The 22453-nt window shown below is 45.8% G+C and overlaps 2 protein-coding genes across 9 annotated transcripts in view; one reads left to right on the top strand and one right to left on the bottom strand.

The window, feature by feature from the left end:
• Positions 1-9895, top strand: part of LOC135198933 (cytoplasmic dynein 2 intermediate chain 2-like) — a 30225-nt gene extending 20330 nt beyond the window's left edge. Inside the window, exons 9-10 of the mRNA XM_064226851.1 lie at positions 8771-8842; positions 9821-9895. Of these exons, the coding sequence (XP_064082921.1) occupies positions 8771-8842; positions 9821-9895 (147 nt within the window). The remainder of the gene's footprint in view (positions 1-8770; positions 8843-9820) is intronic.
• The window catches only part of LOC135199408 (uncharacterized), a 309751-nt gene that overhangs the window by 211024 nt on the left and 76274 nt on the right, over positions 1-22453 (bottom strand). The gene's annotated exons all lie outside the window — the stretch shown is intronic.

The following is a 22453-nucleotide window of genomic DNA, read 5'->3' as shown; positions in this document are numbered from 1 at the left end:
TGTCATGGCTAATTTGCTTTCCATTGGCTGCAGGAGTACCTCGTTCGGGGGCGTTGTCTTCCGTGGAGTTGTCGTGATCGGTGGTGTCATTGTTGGTGGCAGGTCTTCTCATACTCGTAGGGAGGAGAAATTCTTCCTGCGTCATATTCAGTGTAGGTTTTATTTGCTGGATGAGGAGCGCCTCCAGCAGGTGCAACCGACGGGCATCAGGGGCCTTCCCGATGTCAACCACAGATATAAGGAGGATGGACACCACACCAAGATCAGTCCACCCTCAGCTTCCCAGCCCGAGGATATCTGGCAGCTCCAGACGAAAGCTCGCTTTGAGAGAGAGAGAGATAGAGAGAGAGAGAGAGAGAGAGAGAGAGAGGAGAGAGAGAGAGAGAGAGAGAAAAAAAATCGTTAATGACTTTGATGACTATGGTATCATATGTTTATCTGTAAAATTCAAATATATATACCTATTTGACCTGTATTTGACCATGACCTCTATAGGCGCTCTACTAGCCTGTTTAAGTAGCACAGAAAAAGCCGCTATTCGCAAAATAGAGAAGAATCTCTACAAGTGTAATGCTGCTGAAGTAGCCATTACTTAAAATAAAGTATGCTTGAGAGAGGGTCTGCTTCCTAAGTACAACAATAATAATAATAATAATAATAATAATAATAATAATAAAATAATAATAATAATAATAATAATAACTGTCATTTAAAGAAAATAAGTGATAATTGACATCTTGAAGGAGTTGCCCAATCAGTGTTTTCAAAGCATTGTACTAAAACCTATTCTAGTTGTCTGGTGATATTTTGTTGAAACACTGACATGAAAAGTTACACAAAATTGTCCTATCTGACCAAAGCTTGGTTTTTGAAAATAGAAGTTTGTTTTAAAATTGAAGAAAAATTTTGTTCAAGATCAGCACACAATTATTTTATACATTTTCCGCTTAGCACACACTTGTTAGTGATACCACTTACAACTGATGTTTGTTCCGACACGGCATACAAACCTTCGGTCCTTTTACAATAGGAAGGTACTAGCGGCAGCTGGATAGGTCGTAAGCTTTCGAACAAGGGGTTCGGTAGTTAACTGCTTGTCCGACAGGCGCGCGCGCGCGACTGGGAGGTAAACAAATCACTTTTGCTTTCGGCCTCACAGCGAGTGGACGTGTGTGTTCGACGCTCTCTGCCCGCTTCTCGTCGTTTGCTTTCTTGAGTATTTGGTTGTGTTTGTGTATGAAAGAGTTCATTGTAAGTACAATCATTTCTCTCTTTTCATATTAATTCAACTGAATTGGATAATGATGGAATCTCCTCGCCTCGCTACCCCACGGAGACTATGCCCGGGTACCGAAGGGCGTAAATGCGGGAAGTTCCGCTCTTTCCCGGAGATAGACCCTCATATTTTGTGTGCTCGGTGTCGGGGGCGCGAATGCACCCGAGCCGAGCCTTGTGATGTGTGTAATGATTGGTCGGAGGCGCAGTGGACTTTGTATGAGGGCAGGAAGAAGCGAAGGCCTGCAAAGGAGTCGTCGGAAAGCTCTCCCGCGACTCCTTTGGTGACGGACACTTCGTCTTCTTTCCTGCCGCCCGCTCAACTTCCACGTCTCGCGCCTTCCCCTTCGGGGGGGGTGTCTAGGTCCTTCTCCTCTCCTGACTTGTCGAGTGTGGAGGAGGGCGCTAGATACCCTGACGTCGAGTTGTACTCTGGGTCCTCTATCCGTTCGTCTTCGCGCGAGCGGGTAGAGGATCCCTCTAATCACCCGACTTTTGCCTCCTCAGGTGCGGTTGCCGCGAAGGATGACCTCGGACAGGTGTGGGCATCGTTGGGGCTGCAGGGCGTGCCGAGTGTCCAGGGGCTGCTCTACCATCTCGCTGGCTCCGTGGCGGTCACCCATGCAACGGTCACGACCACCACCACGACCCTTACAACACCCGGCTACGCTTCACCTCCTCACCTGGTGTACACCCAGCACGCGGTCTCTGTGACACCCACTACATCGGTGCAGGGGCCAGTCGCCGTAACTCGGGGGAGTGTGATGCCGCCACCTGGGTTTGCCGTGCTGCCGCGACCGGACTTCGTGTGCCCGAAGAGCTCGCCCCTGGACCTCCCACCGGTACCTAGGACGTCTGTGCCGCTGGTCCGCCCATCTGGACCGCCTACACAGTCTGCCGTACCTGCCGTACCTGCCCAGCTGCTGTCCACGGACGTGACGTTGACCACTGCTGCCGTTCCTGTACCTGCTCCTGCTGTCTCTTCTGCCGTTCCTGTGATGCTCGCACCTGCTGATGTTGTTCCTGTTCCTGGCGCCGCTGCTCCCGATGCTGATCTGTTCGGACAGGTGCGTCGGGCCACTGTTGCTTCGGCAACAGCAGCCCCGGCTCCGTCCTGGATGACAGATCTGACGTCGGTCCTGAGAAGGTTGACGAAGAAGAAGAAGAGGAGGAAGGTGTCGTCGTCGTCTTCATCGTCTTCTTCGTCGTCGTCGTCGTCTGCCGCCTCTTCCCCTTCTTCTTCTAAGGCTCCCGCGAAGAAGAAGAAGGTCGCCTCCCCCCCCCCCTAAGAAGTCTCCTTCGGGAACTTCTAAGGGCCCGTCTCGCTCTGGTGAGACGGGGGGTTCTTCCGCTGGTCACCCTGCTCCTTCGGGGGCAGGACCCGTCTCTTCTCCCCGCAAGGAAGAAGACTACGGGGACCAGAGGAGTGCCGGCTAACACCGGCACTTCCTCACCTGCTGTCAGTGGTTCGGCCACAGCAGCAGGGTCCGGCTCGGCCGACTCGTTTCGCGAGAGGTACCGAGTGTACGGTCGCCTACCAGCGACCGTGCAGCCAGGAACCAGACCTCTGAGTCCGCTCAGCGTCAGGTTCACGGCACGGAGCGGAAGACTGGTGACAGCCGCTCACGCGACTCTCACCAGACCAGCTCTCGCTCTCGCGGCGAGCAGCTGGCTACCCGGGCTGGACGTGACGGTCCATGACCGGCCACGGGCTGAGGCTGGGAAGAGGTCCCCCCCGTTCGCCGGCACCAGCCACGGCTGGTACCAGCGAACTGACGCACCGTGAGGATACGCACCGATCTCACCGTGACAGTGGAGCTCGCCGGTCGCCTGACCGTCACTCTCACAGAGAGCGATCGGGTACGGCGACCAGCACCAGCTCCTCTGACACACGAGACGGGGCCGTCGGGCCGCTGTTCTCGGTCCAGCCGTTCTCCACAGCGAGACGGCTCGACTAGCGTCTTGCAGCTCGATCGCCACGCGGGTTGGCGATCGCCTGCAGCCTTCCAAGCCCGCTGGTTCTGCCAGCGAGCGAGGAGGGAGCGTCAGGTCTTCCTCTCCCATACCTTCTTCAACCTCCTCGGGTTACACCGGGAGGGGCGAGGTATTGAGGAGTGATCGTGAGGGGTGCGCCCCTCAGGATCCCACCACGTCGTCGTACGTACCCAGGCTCGGTTCTCGGACCAGCCAGTCGTACGCACAGGTGGTTGGAGGAGACCGAGAGGGGTCTGTCGCTGCTCCTCTCCTTGAGGGAGGAGGGTCTCGGGCGGTGGGGCTCCTGTTTGAGGGACTGGACGGTCCGACTCCGCAGGACGCAGTCACTCCTGAGATCCAGAGGAACTTTGCCGAGGTTATTGCGCTGATTCGTCAGCACAACGACCTCGGGGAAGGATCGCGCTCCCACCATCCGAGCCCACGTCCCGGCTCGAGTCGTTCTGGGGCCCGAAGAGGGAACCCAGACCGACGGTGGGTTTGCCGCGTTCTGAGCTTGCGGACTCAGTGCTGGACCAGGTTGAATCGCTTGTCTCCGGACAAGACGGTTCTCTCAAGTCTGGCAGGTCGAGCAAGCTGCTTCCACCTCCTCTGCTGCGACAGCGGCGTTTTTACGTGCCATCTGAAGACCCGATGCCGCCAAACAGGTGAACCCGGAGTTAGCCAGGCTGACTCCGGGTGTGTCTCTGCAACAGCTCCTGTCCGAGAACCTGTGGTTCTCGCACAAGTGGTAGGCACTCGGTCCTTGGAATCTACCGCCATGGCAGCTTTCCAGGCCGTCTCCTGGCTAGATCTGTGGTCCCTCACAGTACTAAGGTCGCAGCCAACTCCGGGGGAATTTCTCCCGAAGATGACTCGGCTATCAGGAGACTTTGCCAGTCTGGGGGAAGAGCCATCTCCTTCCTTGCCCACCAGACGGTGAACCTGTGGGCCAACCTGGTTCTCCGACAAAGGGACGCTGTCCTTACTCGGGTTTCCAGGGACGGCCGGGCGTGAGGCAGCGTTGGGACTTCGCAACGGACCTTTACGGAGTTCCACGTCTCTCTTCCCAGGAGAGATGGTGGACGCTGCGGTGGACAGACGGCGCACTGACGACAGTGACCGTCTGGTTCACCAGGCAGTCTCGAAGGCTTCTGGGCAGCCTCGGACTGCGGCCAAGTCTAAGAGCTCGGCTAGCGCTTCCTCGGTGGCTAAGACGGTAGCTGCGTCGAAGCCCCGGGGAATGACTCTGTCTTCTTCGACTTCTAGCAAGGGGAGCCGTAACCAGCCCTCCTCCCAGCCCTCCTCCTCCCGTGGAGGCTCTGGGAAGAAGTCGAAGAAAGGGGGGAAACGCTAGGGACGGCGTTCCCCCTCACCTGCTGCCGGAAGTAGGGGGGTGCCTGGCCAGCCATTGGGCAACTTGGCAGCGCTACGGCGCCGAGACCTGGATTGTAGATGTCCTTCGGGAGGGATATCTATTACCCTTCGAATCTCGGCCACCCCTCACCTCCAACCCGGTCCAACAGCAGTCGTACGTTCCAGGGTCATCGAAGGACGTAGCACTGAGACAGGAGATCAAGACCATGCTGAGCAAGAGAGCTGTAGAGATCGTCACGGATCAGTCACCGGGCTTTTACAGTCGACTCTTCCTGGTGGAAAAGTCTACGGGAGGCTGGCGCCCGGTGATAGATCTCTCTCCCCTGAACCGGTTTGTTCGCCAGACCCGGTTCACGATGGAGACGGCACGCTCAGTGCTCGACTCCATCAGGGAGAACGATTTCATGCTTTCAGTGGACTTGAAGGATGCGTATTTCCAAATACCCATTCATCAGTCCTCCAGAAAGTACCTCCGCTTCATCCTCGACGGGACGGTGTACCAGGTTCATGGGCACTTTGCTTCGGTCTCTCAACCGCCCCACAGGTGTTCACGCGAGTGTTCACTCTGGTGTCTGCTTGGGCCCATTCGCACGGGATACGTCTGATGAGGTATCTCGACGATTGGTTAGTCCTGGCGAGCTCCCGCTCGCAGTTGCTACAGGACAGGGATTGACTGCTCGAGTTCTGTCGCGATCTGGGATCGGGTGTTGTGAACTTCGAAAAGTCCGATCTCGAGCCCAAGCAGAGGATGAAGTACTGGGTATGCTGATCGACACGGTAGCAGGGCGAGTCTTCCCCGCAGACTCGCGGATCAGCAGATTCAGGGAGGCAGCCAACCAGTTCCTGTCTCGGCAGGAACAGGTAGCTCAGCGATGGCAAGTCGTGATCGGGACACCTGTCGTCACTCGAGAAGTTAGTTCCCCAGTCTCACCGGGCGTCTTCACCTGCGGTCTCTTCAGTGGAGACTAAAGAGTTGGTCGCAGGCGACGGATCCCCCAAGCTTTCCAGTGTCACTGACACAGGAGGTGAGGCAGGACCTAGCCTGGTGGCTGGATGACAGGAACCTCTTAAGAGGAAGTGCCCCTGCGCACTCCCCCCCCCGGACATGCAGCTGTTCTCAGACGCATCGACCGAGGGATGGGGCGCACACCTGGAGGAGTTGCTGACTTCAGGAGTGTGGGACGAGAACGACAAGCACCTTCACATCAATGTACTGGAACTCAAAGGCAGCGTTCTTCCTCGCTCTCCAAGAGTTCCAGGACCGCTTGATGGGACATTCAGTGGTGTGATGTGCGACAACACCACGGTCGGTGGGGCTTACGTTCAACAAACAGGGGGGCCTAGTGTCTCTCCCGTTGTACCAGTTGACTCGGCAGGTGCACGAGTGGGCCCAGGCACACTCAATAGAGCTGTCGGCACGCTACATTCCAGGGAAGAGGAATGTAGTAGCAGACACGCTCAGCCGTCGGGATCAGGTGATAGGGACCGAATGGTCTCTACACCAGGACGTGGCGGAAAGGCTCTTCGACCTGTGGGGGCGACCAGTCGTGGATCTGTTCGCCACCCGGCACAACAGGAAGCTCCAGGTGTTCTTCTCGGCCGTGCCGGACCCATGGGCAGCTGCAGAGGACGCTCTTCAACACCCGTGGGACAACCTCTTCGCCTATGCCTTTCCCCCGTTCAGCCTGATTCGCAAGGTGATCAGTCGAGCGCTGGTCACCCGAATCTCAGGATGATCCTGGTGGCTCCCAAATGGCCACAGGCCATTTGGTATCCGGACCTGCTGGCTCTTCTCGCAGGAGAACCGAGAGAGATTCCCCCTTGGCACAACCTTCTCGCCCAGCCACACGTCGAGCGGTACCACCGAGCAGTCCAGTCCCTACGTCTTCACGGCTGGCTGTTATCCACCATCTCTTGCGAACGAGAGGCTTTTCTCGTAGCGCAGCAACAGAGATGGCTGGAAACGTCCGTCAGTCCTCTGCAGCTGTGTACCAGGGGAAGTGGGCCGTCTTCTGTGGTTGGTGTCGTAGACGGGGTCTATCTCCTCTCAGAGCCACTCTTCAGCAGGTAGCGGATTTCCTCGTTTTTCTTCGCCGAGAGAAGCTCCTCTCAGTCCCCACAGTCAAAGGATACAGAGCCGCCTTGGCGCTCGTCCTGAAACTGAGGGGATTGGACATCTCGAACTCGTTCGAGATCTCCTTGCTTATGAGAGCTTCGAAAGGTCTTGCCCACCCGGGAACTCAGGCCCCCTGCGTGGGATGTGACTCTCGTCCTTAGGAGTCTGACTCGAACGCCGTTCGAGGCCACTCCGAGAGTCGTCAGACAGGGATCTGACCCTCAAGACCCTCTTCTTGCTGGCCCTGGCATCGGCGAAGAGAGTAGGGGAACTTCATGGTCTTTCCTATGATGTACGACACTCCAGGGGATGGGGATCCGTGACGCTCGATTTCGTCCCGAACTTCGTTGCGAAGACTCAGAAAACCGTCGATCCCTGACGACAGGTTCGAGTCATTCAACGATTCCCTCCCTATTGGACTTCACTGATAATGATGCGGATGAGATGCTGCTTTGTCCTGTGAGGGCGCTACGGCGCTATCTGAAGAGAACTCGACACCTCAGGCCTGAGTGTCGACGCCTCTTCGTTAGCACCGGCGTCACCAAGAAAGAAGTATCCAAGAACACTCTTTCATTCTGGCTGCGTGAGGTCATAGGAGGGCGTATGAGGCTGTTATTGGTAGTGACGGACATCCGTACGTGCCGTCCGAGAGCCAGAAGTCAGAAGTATTGGCCCCTCGTTGGCGTTTCGTAAGAACTTCTCCGTGGCGCAGGTCCTGAAGGCAGGGGGGGGTCTGGTCTAACCAGACTACCTTTACGTCCTTCTACCTTCGGGATATTGCCCACAGGTCCTTGGATACCTTTTCCTTGGGACCCGTGGTGGCTGCTCAACAAGTTGTGTAGCTAACCCAGACCCTCGCAGGCTGAACAGCATCGAGTCCTGGTGTGACTGTGTGGATGGATGTGTGAGTGAGTGAGTGACTGGCTCTCTCTTCCCATCTTTTCCTCCTCCTCTACCTGTGGGCAGAGGGCCACGGTCGTCACTACGCTGGATGAGGACGAGATGCAGGTGAGCTATATGACAGAGCCCCATCCTATCCCTTTCACTAGGGATAGGAGCAGAATATCCACCACTTCCTTCTACAAGGGGGGGAAGTGGATGCCTACAAGAGTCAAACCCATGACTTTATATTTGCTCCTGTACAGGAACAAGTTCTTACATTGCTGGTACGAAGAGATACGCATGCCTCTCTCTTAGTACTCGGTCCAGAGGTCTGACCATTGATCCTGCGGTGCACACCCCGATCAATCGGACAGAGGCTTGGATCCCTCCCTCGCTCTTACGACCAGGGAGGCTTCCAAGGTTGGGCGAACACCAGTCTGTTCACAAAAGACTCAGATTCCACCCACAAGAAGTGAGTCTTCCTATTGTAAAAGGACCGAAGGTTTGTATGCCGTGTCGGAACAAATGACAATTTGTCCAAAATTGCATTTTTCCTAACTATACAAACCTGAGGTCCTTTTACACATAGCCCCACCTCATGCCACCCCTCACTCTGCAGTTTTTGCTTGGGCCAAAAGCAAAAGTGATTTGTTTACCTCCCAGTCGCGCGCGCGCGCCTGTCGGACAGCAGTTAACTACCGAACCCCTTGTTCGAAAGCTTACGACCTATCCAGCTGCCGCTAGTACCTTCCTATTGTAAAGGACCTCAGGTTTGTATAGTTAGGAAAAATGCAATTTTGGACAAATTGTCATATTTATGTACTATACTTTTTATGAAAATATACGATTTGTATTCATATGAATGAAATTTGGAAATTGAATATTGCTAATATATTGATACCACACATCCCTGTATAGGGCAGTGCCATCAGTGCACCTCATGCTGTGCACTGTAGGATTTACTTAAGATTCTTTGCAGCATCCCTTCAAGCCCCTAGCTACATCTCACTCTCCACTTTCTTCTAACAATTGATTCATCATAAATCTGTGATGTTTTACTCCTGTTCAGCGCTGAGTGACCTCATAGGTCCCAGCACTTATCCCTTGGTCTAAATTTCATATTTCAAATGCAATTCCAATACCACAAAGGTGCCTGCTGGAAGGGAATTCGATCACGTCAGAGTAATGAGATGCGTGACGTCTGTCCTTAGCCCCCATACTGCAGGGGGGGGGGGAGTTTTGGACGTCCCAGTTCTCTCAGCACCATCACAACGCCATCTTGTCTTCAGCATCGGACAATCAGATACGCCTCTACTCAATACTACAGGTATTATTGTTATTTTTTTTGTTAAATTTTTCGTAAGTTGTATTCTAACAAAGATCTTTCACATTCACAAATGATCCAGCCACATGTGACTGAAAAGCAGTACCAATATGCAGTAAATGTTTTGCCTTGCTGTCAAACTTCTCAGTTCCAGAGGTCCTTTATTCCTCTCACCGTTGGACTGTGGAACAGTCTCCTTATGGATATCGGGACATTTAAACCTCAAAAGTCATAGCAAAGATGCAATGCATTACTACCCTAAAAATACTCATATATTAATAGTTTACTTACAATTTCATTTATTTATTTATTAATTTGTTAATTTAATTTTTCTTTTTTAATAACTGATTTCTATATGTATTTGCTAATACCTTCTGTTACTTCATTCCAATAAATACCATTCTTTGGAAGCTTGAATTTCAAGAGCGTTGCCCCTGTGGTCGGCTTGTTCCATAGAATAGGGCCCATCTTCTAAATACGTAATGATAATAATAATGATAATAATGATTGATTTATTTTCAACTTGCAGAGAGCTTTTGTATGTCATATAGTATAGCCTAGCCTAAATGATCTTTTGAGTCAAGATGTTAATTTAGAAATTTGAATTTGAAAGGAAAATGAATTCCCAAACAAAAAATTTTATTAAGCAAATTGCTAATACTGTAGGTGACCAATATTTGATGGAGAAACTCTGAAAAATTGTATAAATGAAAATGGCATTCACATAAATGGAGTCAGCTCTTTCTACGTAAATGAAGACACTTTAATGAGAAGGGTAAATATGGTCTTTAAGAGCAACCTTTTATTTGGAAAAAATTACTAGACGGGCTTTGTATTCATTCAAATAATGATTTTTTGTTTTTTATTTTTTACAGCCAAAACAAACCGTGAGTGTCATATACAGCGAAGAAGTTATAACAGTTCAGAATTATCACCCTCGAGGCCAATGATCGTAGCTGTTGGGTTGTCACCGGACAGGTGGTGTTGCACGACTTTGGCACGAAGAGCTGTCAGCCATTTTTAAGTCTGCCTGGTGCAGAAAAACCAGCATCGATCACTTACTTGAAGTTCAACAGGAAAGAGTAAGTCAGATTTAGACTCAAGAATTCTGCATCTTTGATTTAAATGTGCTAGATCTTTTTCGTGTTGGAACGTTTATTAAAAAGACTCTCGCTTGTAGTTTTTGTATTCATAAAGTTTTGCCAGTATTTTTAAAGTTTTCAGTAAAAAAGAGTAAGATTTACACTTGAGAATTCTGCATAGGGTTTTAGTGTTCTAGATATTTTTTATAATTTTTTTTTTCCATGTGATTTAAATATTTTCAGGCTTCATGATTATTCTGGATCTTTGTGGGGTAAACTGAAGCTTTGAAAATAATTCTGATGCGGTCTTGTATAATAATGTTTAGAAGTACTTATTACTTCCTTCATAACTTTGAATTGTTGCAACAAAAACAGAAACCGCAGCAATGGCAGTTTTTAACCAGAGCACATCTTAGTATTAAGTATTGGCAAAAGCCTTTTAAAATGTTAAGACTTTTTTCATAGATCATTCAAAAGGCACCCTTACTTGTGAATGTCAAATCAATGCGAAATACTGAGTAAACTATTTTCCCCTTTGCAGAGTAGCACTTCTGGCCGCGGGAGACAGATTAGGACGAGTTTCCATCTGGCAGCTATTCCTGATAACGCCGTTTCTCCCTTGTCCACGGAGCACAATGCTCTTGCCAATCTGTTAGACACAGTTACTGAATGAATTGAGACCCAGTCATTGAAAACAATAATTTACTATGGATGCCTTCATCCTAAAAATGTAAATATTTATATTGTCTTTCAGTTGGTAGTTTGATATTTAATGCCGAGCTTTCGAATGACTCATTTGCAAAGTGGGAGTTTGTCGTTATTCGATGTACGAACGTACGTATCATGAACTTTAATGATATCCTGAAGTGCATATATTATGTATACAGATCTAAATACACATATGAAATTGGATTTGTGATGGTACGAATGACCGATTTTGTTCCTGAAGGGTATTCATGTGCATTTAGCAGATAAATGCAAGATTTGTATTTACTTCAGCTTTTTCATGACAGACCTGTTGAAAGGTTTGGTCCATGAATAGAATAAGTGTAAATTACTATATACATACAGTATAAAGGTCTTTTACTTATCTGTGTAAGTGGTCTTTTGTGTTATTTATTTATTTTGAATTGTTTATAATCCAACTTCAGGGCCATGCCATAGATATATTTGAGTCTGCAGACACAATTCCGCATAGTTCGTTAAATGACGGGACCTCACAAAGATTTGAAAATTTATAAAAGTGTTTCCCAAGGGCACAAACTGAAACCAAATCCTTTAGCTACATTTGACGTTAATGATAACATTTCGCCAAATAATTTCGCAAGTTAATACCTAACTGTGTATTTTGTTGCACTTTTGCAGTTTCATATAATAAAATGAAAGGTTTTCAGTAAGTCAGTGAATAAGTTCACAAGTTGGAATCAAATCTTACTCGCACAATGGGTAACAAGTGCTTTTAGTATTTTGAAGTCTGCTTCCATGGTGAACCATTAATAGATTTAAACCTATATACATATATTTTTGCTATGCTGCTTTTGAAGTCATTGACCATTTAATAAGCGTCCGTAATTTAGAATTGAATCTTCATAATATGTACTGGTCTCATTGAGTGTTTATAAATATACCACTAAACAAGTTGAAATCCAAAATTTTTCTGAGTGCCAGAAGAATTTGAGGACCTAGATTTACTAGAATGGAAATGATGGGGAGTTTTTCTGGTAATGAAAGCACCGGAAGGACAGGAGTGGCAGAATTTCACAGGGGACTCGTTGCTTTGCAAGGTGCTTGATGATGTATCATCATTGTTAAGTTATAGAATTGTCAGTAAACCATTGTCTTTTCCTAATTGAATGCTTAATGTCGATGCAGATCTGTAAAAAATGATTTAAACTGACTTCTGAATAAATGAGTCTCTGCTTATGCATTCCATGTAAGATGGCAGTTTGACAATGCACCAAGATGTGAATGAAACATGCCTGCAGAGCGCCAGTATGCTGTATGTGGCTTTGCTGTGAACAGATGAATAATTTAATCATTTTTATATCATTCCATTACAATAATCCTATTTTTTGAAAGTATGCTGATATATACTGTATATCTTATAAATACAGTATTGAGTAACAGAGTGTGTTAATTGATTCTTTTTTCTAATAAAGAACAGAATACTCTACATATGCCTTTTTCAAATTGGTTTTAATAGCCATGGTTAAAAGCAGGGTATTACATTTCCTTCAGTTTTGGTGATGAAATATTTTAATGATAACATTAGTATCGATCTTCAGACGAAGCATTTAACCTCTTGAGATTTTTTGGAGCGTCCTAAAATTCGTTATTCTCAGCATATGCTGACCAGTTATAGATATTGCAATGTTTTTGCCTGTGATGCACACGTGGGTCTAAATTTTCATGGCATAAAGGCTGGTGTCAGTGTCATTTTGAAGCTAAATACATTTTGAAAAGTGGTGAAGAGAAAGAGTTGAGATGACATGTCAGAATTTGCCAAAAATCTTCAATCAAAGAGGTTATTCGATGTCATGAAAAGCTGTAATGTTGGGAATAGGCTGACATTATTTGAAGTCAACAGAACCTCAATGGGTTGAAACCGGGCGAATTCAGAGATAATAAGGCAAATAAAGTAATAAATCAAAATTAGAAATTTACTCATGGAATTACAGCATGAGAAGGACTAAATGTCCATTTTAATGTAATAGCAGCTAAAATATAATTAATTGTATTACGTACAAGATGTATGGTTCGTCCACCTGGGCACTGACCAGAACATAGGAGAGAAAGTTGGATGCTTTTGAGATGAAGCTGCTGAGGAGGATACTTGGCATTAAAGGGGACGATTTTCTTAGGAATGAAGACATCAGGATAAGATTAAGGCAAATGCCAGTCAGTATCAGGCTGAAGAGGGGAAGGCTGAAATGGTTTGGACGTGTTGAGAGAATGGATGGGAATAGAGACCCCCGGAGAGCACTGAGAGCAGTACATATAGTAAGAAGACGCTGGGAAGGCCAAGGAGGAGGTAGATAGGACATACCTAATTGTTCAGAGATCTTGAAGAAGGAAATCCCGAGCACTTAGAGGGAAGCGGAGGGAAATGGTTCAGGATAGAGGACAGATGGAGAGGAACTGTATCAGCTTTATGCCACTGGCCAGTGGTGGGAAGATGAAGTAAAGTAAGTAATTACGTACAAGAATGATTAAATGTCCTCTCTGATTTAACACTAGCTGAAATCAGGTGGATACTGTATGAGTAATATAAAACACTTAGTTATATGAATTTCCACCTGGATGATATTTGTTCCAGAAATTTTATTAGCAAATGATTCCTGATTCAGTCCTTAAATTCATCATAAGAATATCCACGGTTGCATTTATGAAAAGTACGCCTTTGGAAGTCTGAGAGGCTGCCATGATAGGTGTTGAAGTATTGCACAAAAGATTACATGAACTAACCTTGGCACAACTGATCAAAAATGAGCTTCATTAACTTGAGAAGAAAACTTTTACAGGATAGAATGTGTGTGCATGAAAGAGGGAAATTCAGACAAGAAAATAAAATGTGTAAGGGGGGGGGGGTGAGGCCTCCAAGTTCTAAGAAGGTTCTCAGAGTTTAACTAGATGTTTTACAGAAAAGAGAGGCTTCCAAGTTTAAGAAGGCTGCCAGAAAAGCAAAAGAGGATAAGGTGCTTTGAAGTCCTCCAATAAGAATGGCGCTATTCTTGTTGATCAGAACATGTTACCTTTAGCTCCCAGGAGGATTACCAATTACTTACTCCATAGCGCTGAATGAGACCTATTCTTCGTTTGCTGGTTTTAAGATAGGAGGACACTTTTAATCTGGGTTTTAAGATAGGAGGACACTTTTAATCTGGGTTTTAAGATAGGAGGGGACACTTTTAATTTAGGGGGTTACAGTAATACCCCGAACTTATGTGAGGTTACGTTCCAGACCCCCTCGCACAAGGGGAATCTTCATGTAAGTTTGGCACGGTCTCAAAAATGGCTAATAACTGCTTACTTCTAGAGTTTAAAAATTAAATATGACCCTAATCACGCTCCAAAAGTATTACGCTAAACTTTAAATGAAATTAAAGTTACTGTAATTTAATTTAAAATACAGGTTTGACGTAGGAGGAAAAATTTATTTTTGGTAGCTGCTGTTGAGTCCTCAAGGAGTAACTTTTCCATGGTCTACCCAGAGCTCCATGGTGACCAGACTAACGTTAAAGAATTCTCTTAACTGGTCTTATGGTCGGGTATGTGTTGTAAGGATAAACATTATAACACGTGATAAGAGAATATAAATGGACTCAGGATAATAGGGCACTTTCTATTATCCTCAGTGAACGCTAATACCCAGTTTTCCTACTATGTCAAAACCGCGAGAAGTGATTATGCGCATACGCACCATCATATTGTTTACATATGACCAAAATCTGTCCAAGACGCCATTACTTTCTGTTGGTCAATGTAGGATGATGCCATACCCAAAACCCATGTCTTTTTGTCAGGGAAGTGGGAGGGTTTTGAGGACTCAGCAATGACTACCAAAAATAGGTTTTACCTACATCAAAACTTTTTTTTGATAGCGAAGTTGATGTCTCGTCCTCAAGGAGCTTTAAAAAGAAATTGACAGGTGACAAAAAGCTCTTGGATTCAAATCGTAACAACCCAAAAACATTTTTGGCCTACGGTCAAGCCACTAGTTTCTTCCCAATACCTTTAGGTTTGGCAACAAAGAACAAGAAACTAAGTGCAAACTTATGTTTTTCCAGGGAAAAGTTCTGTGGTGACTTACTTCAGCATGCTGGGTATGGTTGCAGTATTGTCAAACCCACCCCAGCGATAATTAGCATACTCGCCTATTGGGAAGACCAGTGGTTTGCTGCTGTAGTGCCTATGGGTGAAGAATATCCATGCCACCTACTGATACACAGTGTAGTTTAATTTGTTCAAGTTTGTGGCAATTGTTGCTAGAGTGTAGGAAAAAAAAAAAACGGACCTTTTGGGATGTCTGCCATGACCTCTAGGTTAACTTCAAGTGCATGAACTAGGTATAATGTTATGTCTGCCAATTCTAGTTTACTTCAAATAGGAGATTTCCTTTTTAAAGGAGTGTGATGGTAATTGCTTCATAGCAAAGAAAGTTAAAGGAAAGGAGAACGCATTTTCGAGAAGTTCGGCAGCAAGGAGGCATTAGCGCAGTGTGTTGGAGGTACCTGTCATCATGATGGTTCTAGAATCGGCAGGAGTGTTGTGGATCTCGTCTGGACGTGAGAAACGCCGAGATTTCTGATGCAACACCTCGTCTAGATTCATCTAAGAAGTTCTAGAAATCCCTGGAGTCGGTGACGTTCGCCGTAGGGCCCCGCCTCCCGAGAGTGCCGTATAAATACGACAAACGAACTTTGGAGAGCAGTGATCGTAGAAGGAAGAGATAGTAAAAGAGAGAGATCACCAGTTAGTAAGAGCCACAGATCAGATTATCAGTAAGAGATCAGCAGCAGCAGAGATCTTCCGTGAGATACGAGAAAAAGGAACCGACGAAGTATGAAGAGTTGTTCGAGAGTTGGTTAGATATTGGCCTAGTCGTCTTCCGGTGTGGACGACCGAGTTGTCTCTACGTTGAGCATACTTCGGAGAAGAAAAGGGGAGAGTTCCTGTTTTACAAGTAGACTAGTTCCTGCAATACGGAGTCAAGAGGACGTCTGCAATTGCCGCTCTACTTTTATGAAGCCACCTCTTCGAAGTGCCAAACTGTTTAGCAAGTATTTCTTATTACCTCACTGTTTCCCCCAGTTCATGCAGTGTAAGATTCTGTCTTTTTATGTAAATAGGAGATACCATTCTGCATTTACCTGTGTGTTAGTAAGCTTGTAAATAAACCTTTGTTGTGTTAGTGTTTCTTTCTATATTCGTATCCCCAGTTTCAACTGTTGGTGTTGAAAAATATTTTTTTTTATTTCATATCAAACCTGATGCGGACCTCTCTCAGAGGCCGTAACATTGTGTCGACCCTTTCCAAGATATTTCGACACCGTAACATTGTCTCTGAGATCTCGTAGTCCGTAACAAGAGCCCCACTCTTTGCCAGGAATGACAGGCCAGAGGACAATAAAAATTCATTGTCAGCTCTTTGCTTTATGTATTGTCCTTGTCTACGAGAGCCCAGTTTGCTAATACTACCTGGAACCTTTTAGAGTGGATCTTTGTAGTGCAAAGGACCACAGAAGGGAGTGACAAACTCCTATAGTACTTGAGTCAAATCATGAAATCATAAATCAATGATTCTGTTGATGCTGCCTTGTATTCCATGATTGCTGTAACTGCAAGGCGCTTATCTTCAAAGGAGATAAGAACTTTTAAAATTTTTATCCCTAAAATTTTTTACTGGGCTCTCGTTATTGATACAGTGTAGTTATACATCTTCCATACATACTGGTATTGCCAGATATATGAAGTATGTAATTTTTGCACTGGTTACCTAGCAATGTTGGGCGAATCATTTTCACAGTATAGGATAATATCTAAGAAAATCCACTTGTGAAGGTCTTGGCTTAGGAAGGAGAATCCTTAAAACTATTTTCCCTCCTACTAAATGGGATAAAAAACAAAAAACAACTTACAGTTTTGGAATTTATCTTTTTGACCGTTATTAAAGTAATAGGAACCAATACCTGTTTGGGGCTATTAAGTAAGCTGTTCCTTTGTAGGTTAGGAGTTTGCTCAACACCCTCAAAATCTGGAACTATGGAGTAAAGGGTATATCATCCTCCATTTGCTCTATTCTTGTAGGAAGGCATCTCTTGCTGTTGATTGCCTGGCAGTTTGTGACACTTATATGTGGGCCAAACAGGTGCCACTTCCATCTGTGGAAGCATGTTGGCTATTTTCTGAAAGAGTGGTTGTCTCATTCCACTCTGTTGAGGCTGTCATTTTCCTTGATAGTAAGTCTACTATTACACCCAGTAAGGTGAATTGCAGAGAAGTACCACTTCCTTTCTTGCCCCATCGAAGGATGGCTAACATCACCATATTGAGAGGAGGTGAGTATCATCCCGACCTCTTAATGCAGGACACTGCAGTCTTGTCGTCTAGAATCAACTAAATGTCTCTCTTCTGGAGGTTTGAGTTTTTTTGAGAGATAAAAAGATAGCCATCAACTCAAAGAAATTGATATGACAATTCCTTGAAGTATGTGAACACTTCCCTGCCACCTGACTCTCCTCCCAACCTGTCAACAAGGCAAATCTGCGTGTATTTGTCATTCGTCAAACAGACTGAGGAATCAGGGTGACCTGTCGCCAGAGATTCCTTCCCGGATCAAGGCCAAAGTATCTCCCCAACTTTTTCAATCTTTTGGTGAGGTTGGTCTCGCATCTTGTTTGTTGCATGCGACTTCACCTTCATTTGCTGTAATTCAAGTATTGGTTCTATTATTGATGCAAATTGCAAAAAGCCTGTCATACATTCTAATTGCCTTTTGGAAACTGGGCTGTACAAGGCATATTTTGAGGACTTGCCTCATTCTGTTTTGAGTATGATGGGGAGAGAAAACGATCCATGAAAAGTATCCCAACATAGTCCCAGCTACTAAAAGTGTCTGCTGGATGTGAGGTGGGATTTTGCCAATTTAATCATAAAACCTTTTGACTGTAGTCAGTTGACCACTGCTCTTAGGTTTTTCAAGCACACTTTTCTTGTGGACCCCCAGATTGACCAGTCGTCTAGCTGGGCTATTATAGTTGTATTTCTGATTTCTCGAAGAACTATCATTACTAATTTTGTCAAATCTTAGGGAAATGTTTAGCCCACAGGGCATGGCTTTGAACCTGTACATATCTTTCCCTGTCCAGAGCCTTAGGAAGGGATGGAAGGGAACGACGACAAGGACGTGCCAGTATGCATCTTTCAGATCTAAGTTCCTTTTAGAACAATTGAGCGCACTAGGGCAATGGTAGTTATTTGGAAAATATGGCAAACACCATGCTTGTTCAATGTTGATAGGTCTAGGATCACTCTTCGTTTGGAGGAATCCTTTTTGGGGACACTTAGATAGACATGCTTGTTGAAAAATATCCGCATGTTTCTCAATGGTTCCCATTAACAGGAACTCTCTGCACGTAAAATTCCAAAGAGGGGCCTGGGTTTTGGAAGAACCCCTTTTCAGGAGGGGGACAAGTGAGACTGTTCCCACTCCCGCCTGTTTAAAATTAGTGCTGTGTCCCCAGAGAGAAGACTTCAATTGCCTGTGGTGTCATTGAAGTCGACCCCCGACCATACCGTACCCATTGGTACCCACCTCTTCCTCTACCTCTGCCCTTGATTGGCATTCCATTTCTTGCTTTTCTACTTCCTATAAGGGGGGTCTTTGGACCTTGTGAAAAAATTTTCTTGTTTTTGTTGTCCTTTTGTGAAGCATCAATACCCATCTGAACACCTACCTGTTCTTTGAGGAAAAAACCTTCTGGGGTGACATAGGTTTACCTTTTTAAGTGTGCCTTTTTGGATTGGGTAAGGGGAAGTTTCAGGTCTTTGTTTCCTAAATTCCCCTTTATCCCAAAAGAGAGTACTCTCGTACAATTCTGTTGGCGGGCTTGCTTGTTAAGTTTTTAACCACAACAGACTCCTCAATAGGTCCTTACAGAAAGGTTTTGATGTAATAATGAAGTTACATTAGGAAGTGACTAGTTGGAGCCCTCTAATGTTTCCATTTGCTCTTTTATGCACCACTTTAGCAAGTCATAGGATGCTTGCTATAGGATTCTCATAAGACTTCTAACCACAGCAGCAACAATTGTTATGGAACATTTTGGAAGACTTTTGATGGCAACTTCCAGTAAGGTGGTAGAGGCTGTAATACTAAAGAGGTGGAGTAATACGAAATTCTGTTGAGTCTGTCACCTCAGAAATTCTTCTCATAGGGGTCCTAAATTGCTGTGTAGCTATATATAAAAGAGGTTTTTCCCCTTCAGAAGGGAGCTGTAGCGTTGCCTATTCCCTGGAGTTTTCTGAAATTGGGATGACCGAGGCAAATGCTCTGCCGTTATTTCTAGTCTTTTAATCACAACAAAGTTCTGAAAATCTGTCTTTACCAGATTAATAATTTTGAAAATGAGGGGACAGACTGCTGGAACTCTTTGGTGAGCCACTTTGGTCCTAATAAAGGAGACCGTTTCTGTTAATTGACCGACCAGAAAGGGAATGGTGTCTTGGTCGGATTTTGGTCGTTTTCAAACAATATGATGGTGCGTATGCGCATAGCCACTTCTTGCAGTTTTGACATAGTAGGAAAACTGGGTATTAGCATTCACTGAGGATAATAGAAAATGCCCTATTATCCTGAGTCCATTTATACTCTATTTCATGTTATAATGTTTATCATTATGACACATACCCGGCCATAAGACCAGTAGAGAGAATTCTTTGACATTAGTCTGGTCACCATGGAGCTCTGGATAAGAAGCCATGGAAAGGGTACTCCTTGTGGATGAGACAGCAGCTACACTATCAAAAGCTAGCTTAATACATTACCCTTATAAAAAGAAATAAATGGTTGGTAAAAATATAGGAGTGTGGGAAGATTACATACGAATTAAAATACTATCACATATAAATTTTGTAATTACTAGTACAGTTATATTTTTTTTTAAAGGGATTTTGAAGTAGGAAAAATCTATTTCTGGGCGAAGGGCCCGTGTCGCCCAGTGAAATAGGTTCCTTTAGCACTATTTCTAAGGTAAAATATTGTTATAATACCAGAGAACCGCTAAATTGGAAATGCCAGAATATTCTGGCTCGCTCACCTTTATTAAAAGGTGTCGGTATGGTTTCTGGGGCGAGTGAAACCACTACCACGGGTCCTTTTCCAATTAGCCTCCCTACATCAAAAAACCTCAAAAAGAGAGGAGCTGACCTATGGCTCACTACCTGCTACGTGTAGCTAGCGCCTCTGACGTCATAGCTGCAGATAGCACCAAAGCTTGGTGTACAGCCGGGGGGTGAAAAAGACAAGGGTGGGATTTCACTGGGCGACACGGGCCTTTCGCCCAGAAATAGATTTTTCCTATGTCAAAATCCCTTTTCTGGGCTTGGCCGTGTTGCTCCGTGAAATAGTACCAGAGAAAATACCAAGCTTGGAAAAAGGAAGAACACAAATTACTTTCCAAAAGGATCAAATGAAAAACAATTAAGTTTAGTTCATTATAATCTAGATCAAGTTACAAACTAGTAACATAAAGAGTAAATAACCTTAAAAACTATCACACAACATAAATTATCCTAGTAAATAAACATTTTAGATAGAAGGTTCTTATGAACTAATCAGTATGTACAATATGTTACATCCAAGGACCAGTACGACAGTGACGTAACTGGGGCTAAGGCAAGAATGCTAATGAGGCCGGTAGGAAGGAGAAGGCAAAGGAGAGACGTAAGCTGGACTATTGACTACTATCACCGGCGGTATCGGGGGAAACTGTTTCCCGCCGCCACCGCCGGGTACTTAAGGGCTTCCAAGGACTTAAGATAATGGCGTCTGAATACTGGGTCCTGTGGAAGCGGAACGATTTTCCACGGGGCCCACCTATCTAATGGATCCTCATTTTTGGCAAGAAATTGTCGATCTGGAGAAAGTAACACTTCCCCTGAAGGGAGAAATTCTATATGACCTGGGTCTCTAGATAAGGCTGACAGTTCTGAAATCCTAGCCCCTAAGGCTAAGCTTATGAGGAATAGTGTTTTCCTCAATAGGGATTGATAATCACACGAGGTATTGTTAGTATCTGAGGCCAACTTAAGGACATCATTAAGAACCATGACACTAACTTGGGCCTTTTCAGTAGGTCTGAGCCTGGCGCAAGCTCTGGGGATAGAAGTAAAGTATGAATCCGTTAGATCTATCTTGAATCCGAATTGGAAAATCTTCTTCAGGGCTAATTTGGTAGTAGTGATAGTACTAGCTGCCAAACCTTGTTCAAATAATGACCTGAAAAAGGAGATTGCAAGATTTGTGGTCATTGTTTGTACATTAGATTCGTTCAGGAACCCAGCTAGTTTTTTAACTGCTGAATCGTATTGACGAAGGGTTGATTCACGTTTATCTGATTCTAAGAACATGATGTTCTGAGGATCGATATCAGCATCCCTCTGAGCTGCAAACTTCATGAAGTCCATAAAGTTAGGGCTTTCTGAATTCCTGAGGAAACGAACACAGTCCTCGTTTGTACTAGCTGTGACAGCTTGGGGTTGGGAATCCGTTGAGGGCGGAGGCCCAACTCCAGGAGAAGAGGGAACTAATTGCTCTTGGGCCAATTGGGAGCTATCAGAGCCACCTGACCCTTGAATGTCCTGAGCTTGTTCAGAACCTTCATGAGAAGATTCACCAGAGGAAAAAGGTAAATCTTGTTCCATTGATTCCAATCTATAGCCAACGCGTCCGTGGCGTATGCCAGAGGGTCCAGGTTGGGGGCCACATAACAAGGGAGTTTGTGGTTCGATTCCGTGGCGAAGAGATCCACCTGGAGCCCCGATACTAGCTGACATACCCAACTGAATGACCTCTTGTCCAGAGACCATTTGGACTCCAGTGGGACTGAGCGTGATAGCGCATCCGCCACCATGTTCCTTATTCCGGCAAGGTGAGTGGCTGATAGGTGCCACTTGTTCTTGCCTGCTAGTGAAAAGATGGCTATCATGACATGGTTCACGTGGCTTGATTTGGAACCTCCCTTGTTGATGCAGTGTACTACCACTGCACTGTCGAGCACCAGCTTGATATGAGATTTCTTGGCTGGGCGAATCTTCTTCAGGGTGAGGAACACCGCCATGGCTTCCAGGACATTGATATGAAGCTGGTGGAATTGAAGGGACCAAGTACCTTGTACCTTCTTGTACTGTGAGTATCCTCCCCAACCTGTTAGTGATGCATCTGTGTGGATCACTAAGGCCGGCGGAGGAAATTGTAGTGGAATTGTCTTTGACAAGTTCTTGACCTCCGCCCAGGGACGGAGACGTTTCCGTAAGATCGCCGGAATCGGAGCTAACCTGTCCCGGAACCTTTTGTTCGCTTTTGAACGCCAAACCCGATTTATATCTTTCAGTTTGGCTTTCAATAGGACGTCTGTCACTGAAGCAAATTGGAGAGAACCTAAGATCCTTTCTTGGTTTCTCCGGGACGTCTGTTTGCATTTCAGAAATTGTCTGGTTGCCTTGGCTATTTCTTTCCTTTTCAACGGTGGGATTGATAGAGTATGCGAATCCAAGTTCCAATGAATTCCCAGCCACTGGAAAACGGGACGCCGGGGTTAGCCGGGACTTTGTCCTGTTTATCTTGAATCCTAGGTATTCGAGAAAACGGATGACCGTGGCTGTTGCCTTGCGACAATCTTCGATGCTTGAGGCCCACACGAGCCA

Source organism: Macrobrachium nipponense, chromosome 25 (genome assembly GCF_015104395.2).
Source record: "Macrobrachium nipponense isolate FS-2020 chromosome 25, ASM1510439v2, whole genome shotgun sequence".
NCBI lineage: Eukaryota > Metazoa > Arthropoda > Malacostraca > Decapoda > Palaemonidae > Macrobrachium > Macrobrachium nipponense.
The sequence above is the reverse complement of the archived record's forward strand: the minus strand, read 5'-3'. Positions and strand labels throughout refer to the sequence as shown.